We start from the raw sequence: 6,152 nt of genomic DNA, 5'->3' as shown, positions 1-6,152 counted from the left end.
GAGGGGAGCACCTGCTCTGGTCGCTAAGATGAGTGTGTTAGATTTAGAAACACTTTCAGAATCCTTGATGGGGAAGGCTGTTGGGTTGAGCTTCCTCAGTAAATTTCACTTTCTTTCCTCTTTCCCTTGCCTTTTTACCTCTAATACTTTACTCTGGTTTCATAGAACATAGTAAATTATCCTACCTCCTATTTACATTTAGCACTTTCATGTGTATATTTCATCCAGTTCCTCCCCACTCTGTTTTTAACTAAGACTTTCTCTCAACATCAGGCTCAGTCTTCATGGAATCTTTTCTTAGAAAAATATCTACGATTTCCACTCCTTGTTCCTGTGATTACTTCTTAAGTCTTCACATAGCCAAACACCTTAAAAATTGTTTTTGCTCCTTAATATTTTCCTTTTTTAAAAAAAAAAAAATTTTTATTTTTTGGCTACATCATGTGGCATGTGAGATCTTAGTTCCCCAACCAGAGATCAAACCTGGCCCCTTGCATTGGAAGTGTGGTGTCTTAACCACTGGACCAGGGAAGTCCTGATATGTTCCTCTTATTCAGTTTCTTCACATATTTAGGATTAATATTTTAAAAAAATGTGCATGTATCTAGCTTACTGGTCCTTTTTATCCCAGAGTTTCCTTCCCTGTGCACTTGATATTTCCTCCCCCTTAATTCATTCCAGGTCCTCACTTTCAACACCAAGACTCAATTCCTAATCAAGATATTTTGGCGGCAATTCCATCCATTGGCATGAAAAGGGTAAGGCATAAAGGGATTATTCTTGGTCCTCTACAGTAGGAAAAGCCTGGGATTGCTGGAGGCTAGAAACTCAAGAAGCTCAGAGAGAGACTCAAGGCCAGTGGTACTCACCTAGGAGAAAGCAGTTTGTTGGGAGAGAGTCTATGAATGTCATGAATTGGGGGAAAAAACTCTAAATGTAGATCAAGATGTATCTTAACAGAGTCCCCAAAGCTAGCCGTTTTTAAAACCTTTGTATGTTGTGTTGGGGTATAGCCGGTTAACAGTATTGTGTTTCAGGAGAATGTTCAGTTTCAGGTGAACAGTGAAGGGACTCAGCCATACATATGCATGTCTCCATTCTCCCCCACACTCCCCTCCCATCCAGGCTGCCACATAACATTGAGCAGAGTTTCCTGTGCTATACAGTAGGTCCTTTTGTTATCCATTTTAGATATAGCAGTGTGTACATGTCCATCATGTCCATCGCAACCCAAATTCCCTACTCCCTAACTGTCCCTTCCTGTCCCCACCCCCTGCTTCCTCCCCCTCCGCCCACCCCGCTCCCCCGCCGGGCCAGCAACCATCCAAAGTTTGTACTGTTAAGTCTGTGAGTCTGTTTCTGTTTTGCAAGTGAGGTCATTTATATCATTTCTTTTTAGATTCCATTTACAATGGACGTCATACGATAGTTCTCCTTCTCTGACTCAGATGTAACCATCTCTAGGTCCATCCGTGTTGCTGCAAATGGCATTATTTCATTCTTTTTAATGGCTGAGTAGTAGTCCATTACTTTATCTAATTTATCCATCCCTCTGTCGATGTACATTTAGGTTGCTTCCATGTCTTGGCTGTTGTAAACAGTGCAAAGTTTACCATTTTTGTAAATCTGACATAGATGTAGAACATTCAAGACTTAATTTAGCCTTTAACAATTAAAAAAAAAATCTTCTAAGAAGTCCCATGAAGGTAATGAAAATGATGGCTCTTTGTGGCAGAGTATCCTCTTGAAGGAACTCAGGGTAGCAATGGCAGAGATACACTAGGTCGGTAAAAGTTTGAGCTATAGGACCGCCTCTCTCCTACACACAGTTTGCTTGTGGGAGAATACCTGTGACTGCAGTAAAGCCTCTGGTCTTCCCATTTTCCTCAATTGACAGGAGCCACCTCAGGTCGGAGAAAACCTCTATAAATACGATGAGCTTGGGAAGCCCTTTGACAGCATCAAACCGCTTTTTCAGTACCCGGGATTTCCTACTGAAGGAAACCCCTTTGAAGGCCGAGAGAGCCGAAAATCCTTCCTCCGGACCACCCGCCTCATCGTGCCCGAGAAAGTCCCCAGCGGGGATAAAACCTACACGTGCGACAAATGTGCAAGATCCTTCAGGTACAGCTCCGAGCTCATCCGTCACGAGAAGACGCACACCGCGGAGAAGTGCTTCGAGTGTCAGGAGTGCCGGCAGGCCTTCAAGTACTTCTCCAACTTGCGGCGCCACCTGAAGACCCACGGCGGCGAGAAGCCCTTCGAGTGCAGCCAGTGCGGGAAGACCTTCACGAGGAACTTCAACCTGATCCTGCACCAGAGGAACCACATGGGTGAGAAGCCCTACTCATGCAAGGACTGTGGGAAGGCTTTCACCCAGCCATCCTCCCTGAGGAGCCACATGAGGACCCACACCGGAGAGAAGCCCTTCGAATGCGGCCACTGTGGGAAGACCTTCCGGGAGCACTCGTCGCTGAAGACGCACGTGCGCACCCACACCAGAGAGAAGCCCTACCAGTGCAACCACTGCGGGAAGCCCTTCCGCACGAGCACCAACCTGAACGTGCACAAGAGGATCCACACTGGTGAGAAGCTGTACGAGTGCGCCACCTGCGGGCAGGTCCTGAGTCGGCTCTCCACCCTCAAGAGTCACATGCGGATCCACACCGGAGAGAAGCCCTACCCGTGCCCAGAGTGCGGACGAGCCTTCGGGGAGCCCTCATCCCTCAGGAAACACGCGAGGACCCACACCGGCAAGAAGCCCTACGTCTGTCCGCAGTGCGGGCGAGCCTTCGGCCAGTCCTCGCATCTCATCGTCCATGTGAGAACCCACACCACGGGGAGACCCTACGAATGCACTCAGTGTGACAAAGCCTTCCGACACAGCTCTTCACTCAGCGTGCACAAGAGGATTCACGCCAGGGGAGAAAACGTCAGGACTGACAACCTTCCTTTATCTGTATCTCTTCCCATGGAAGGGCCCCTTGCTGATGAACTTCCTGTTTCTACAGACTAAACATCTGGGGCCGTAATCATCTCCCATAGTACTCCTTTAGTGACATCCTATATGGTGGCTCAGTGGTGAAGAATCGCCTGCCAATGTAGGAGAGGAGGGGTGTATCCCTGGGTTGGGAAGATCCCCTGGAGAAGGAAATGGCAACCCACTTCAGTATTCTTGCCTGGGAAATCCCATGGATCCTGGTAGGCTGCAGTCCCTGGGGTCACAAAGACTCAGACACCACTGAGCACGTGTACACACACACATAACACACCACAAGCAGAGTGTGTGATCTTTATGTTGTTGAATGTTAAGTATTTGTGGAGATTTGCTTTTAGGGCTAGGGCTTCCCTGATGGCTCAGGCGGTAAAGTGTCTGCCTGCAATGCGGGAGACCTGGGTTTGATCCCTGGGTTGGGAAGATCCCCTGGAGAAGGAAAAAGCAACCCACTCCAGTACTCTTGCCTGGAAAATGGCATGTCTTGGTAGTTGCCTGCCAAAACTGCCCCTTCTTACTTGCAAAAGCACCTAGGTTTTATTTGTTCAGTTTGAGACTATGCAATGTATATATATATTTTGTGGCTTAAAGCAAGAGAATTTTATTCTCTCACACTTGTGGAGGGCACAAGTTGAATCAAGGTGTCTGCAGGGCCACGTCCCCTCTAAAGTCTCTAGGAGAGGAGGCTTCTTTGCCTCTTCCCACTTTTGGTGGCCGCAGGTGTGCCTTGCCTTGTAGCAGCGTCATCCCCGTCGCTGCCTCCATCTTCATACGGCCTTCTCCTCTGTGTGTCAGTGTCCTCTCCTGTGTCTCCTAAGTGTCTCTTATAAGGACACATCATCGGATTTAGGGTCTACCCAGATACCCAGGATGGCCTCATCTCAAGATCTTTAATTTAATGACATCTACAAAGACTCTTTTCCAACTGAGTTCACCACCAGAGTTTCTGGGTGGGCATGTCTTTTGGTGATGGTGGTGGTCGGGGCCACATTCAAACCACTACACCATCAGGGAATGTGCATGATTAAAATACTTCCACCTCCCTGTCCTTCTTGCTGGCAGGGGAGGCCACTTCTCCAGTCCTGGCCAGCAGGAGACATCATTGAGTGTGAGTCCTGGGGAAGATGTCACAAAGGAATGGTTTCATTTAGCCAGATCCCTCTCCTCCTTTCCTGGTGGCTCGGATGGTGAAAAATCTGCCCACAATGCGGGAGACCCAGCTTCAAACCCTGGGTCAGGAAGATCCCCTGGAGAAGGGTGGCTACCTACTCCAGTATTCTTGCCTGGAGAATTCCATGAACAGAGGAGTCTGGCGGACTACAGTCCATGGGGTCACAAAGAGTCTTCAGACACGACTGAGCGACTAACGCTTTCACTTTCTCTCCTTCTTGCCTTTTGTACAAGCGGGCACCATATCTGGTGCTAGAGGAGGCATCCTGTGACCACAAGGGCGAAAGCCACAGTCTAGAGTGTGGGGGACTTCCCTAGTGGTCCAGTGGTTAGGACTTTGAGCTTCCAATACAGGGCTGAGGGTTTGACCCTGGTCAGGGAACTAAGATCCCACAACTGTATGGTGCTGCCAAATTAAACATATAAAAATAATAGATTAAAAAATAATAGACTGTGGCCAGAGCTACAACCACCCTGGTTCCCCGGTTGGTACCCTTGTGAGTGTGTACCAGCCCTGGGTTGTTTGTTTCTGGACATCTTGTTTACACGAAAAAGATGCACTTCTTACTGGTACATGACATTGTCTTTTTTTGGGGGGAGGGGAATCTGGGGGAGGGCAGGGATGGGTTTATTGTGGCTGAATGCAGTCTCTAATTGATGCACTTAATATATGATTCATTTTTAGAAATGCTTCTTGAACAGTGGAAATCAATGTGTTGTATCCTACAGATGTCCACTAGATGGAGCATGCTCTTTGTGTATAAAAGTCTTTTACACATTTTAAAATACTGGTTTCTGTCTTAGCTCAGGCTGCTATAACAAAAATACTGGGTGGCTTACAAACAACAGAAATTTATTTCTCACAGTTCCTAGAGATAGGAAGTCCAAGATCACGGCTGGCAGATTTGATGTCTGGGGAGGCCCCACTTCCTGGTTCATAAATGGCCATCTTCCTGCCATGTCTCACATGGCAGAAGGAGAGCAAGAGAGCTCCCTGGGGTCTCTTTTGTAAGGGCACTGATCCCATTCATGAGGGCTCCATCCCTATGACCTAATCACCTCCCAAGGGCCTCACCTCCTAACACCATCCCCTTGGGAGTTAGGCTTCAGCATGTCAACTCCTGGGAGCACCAACATTTAGTCCTTAGCAGTTTCCAGTCTGTCATTTACTGAGAAGGTTAAACTCTCCCACCATACATATGAATTGCTGAATGAGTCTTTTAATTCTGTTCATTTTAAATTTCATATATTTTGAAGCAATGGAATTAAAAGATTTTTGACATCTTGTAAGCTTTCAGTTAATTGTTCCTTTTATTCTTATAGTGGCCATCTTTCTCCCTAGCAATGAATATTTAGCCATTCGTCATCATAATAGCAAATGATTATTTGTGCTTATTATTGCTAGATAGTATTATAGCTACTACCCTAAACTTTGTATCTTTTAAGTTATTTAGTCCTTACAATGACACTTTGAGGAAGGTACTGTTATTATACCCAATTCACAGATGAGGAAACTGAGGCCTGATAAGTTGAGTTAACTGAGGTCCTGCAGGTGGTAAGTGACAGTTTGGCTGTCTCTACAGAACTTCACTGCAGGGAGCTGTTCTCCATTTTCCCCTGTACTCAAAGTTCTGTTTTTGTGTTTCAAAGTTTTTTTTTTTTTCCCCCCACACTGAAAGACTTTGTGGGATCTCAGTTCCCTGACAAAGGATTGAACCCACACCCTTGGCAGTGAAAGTGCAGAGTCCTAACCACTGGACTGCCAGGGAATTCCCTTAAAGTTCTTTAATTGAGACATAACTTATGTAAAAGTCCATAAGTCTCAGTGTTCACCTCAGTGAATTTTATATCTATATCTATACCACTCTAGAGAAGGGAGTGGCTACCCACTGCAGTATTCTTGCCTGGAGAAGTCCATGGACAGAGAGCCTGGTGGCCTACAGTTCATAGGGTCACAAAGTTGGACACGATTGAGTGACACTTTCAT

The 6,152-nt window shown here is 46.5% G+C and overlaps 1 protein-coding gene across 1 annotated transcript in view; it reads left to right on the top strand.

The window, feature by feature from the left end:
- Positions 1-3,141, top strand: part of ZNF333 (zinc finger protein 333) — a 28,659-nt gene extending 25,518 nt beyond the window's left edge. Inside the window, exons 11-12 of the mRNA XM_010855422.1 lie at positions 683-758; positions 1,898-3,141. Of these exons, the coding sequence (XP_010853724.1) occupies positions 683-758; positions 1,898-3,016 (1,195 nt within the window). The 3' untranslated portion in view covers positions 3,017-3,141. The remainder of the gene's footprint in view (positions 1-682; positions 759-1,897) is intronic.
- The last annotated feature ends 3,011 nt before the right edge of the window (positions 3,142-6,152 follow it).

Source organism: Bison bison, unplaced genomic scaffold (genome assembly GCF_000754665.1).
Source record: "Bison bison bison isolate TAMUID 2011002044 unplaced genomic scaffold, Bison_UMD1.0 scf7180017864365, whole genome shotgun sequence".
NCBI classification, from domain to species: Eukaryota; Metazoa; Chordata; class Mammalia; order Artiodactyla; family Bovidae; genus Bison; species Bison bison.
Note: the sequence above shows the minus strand (reverse complement) of the source record. Positions and strands in the feature narration are given on the sequence as shown.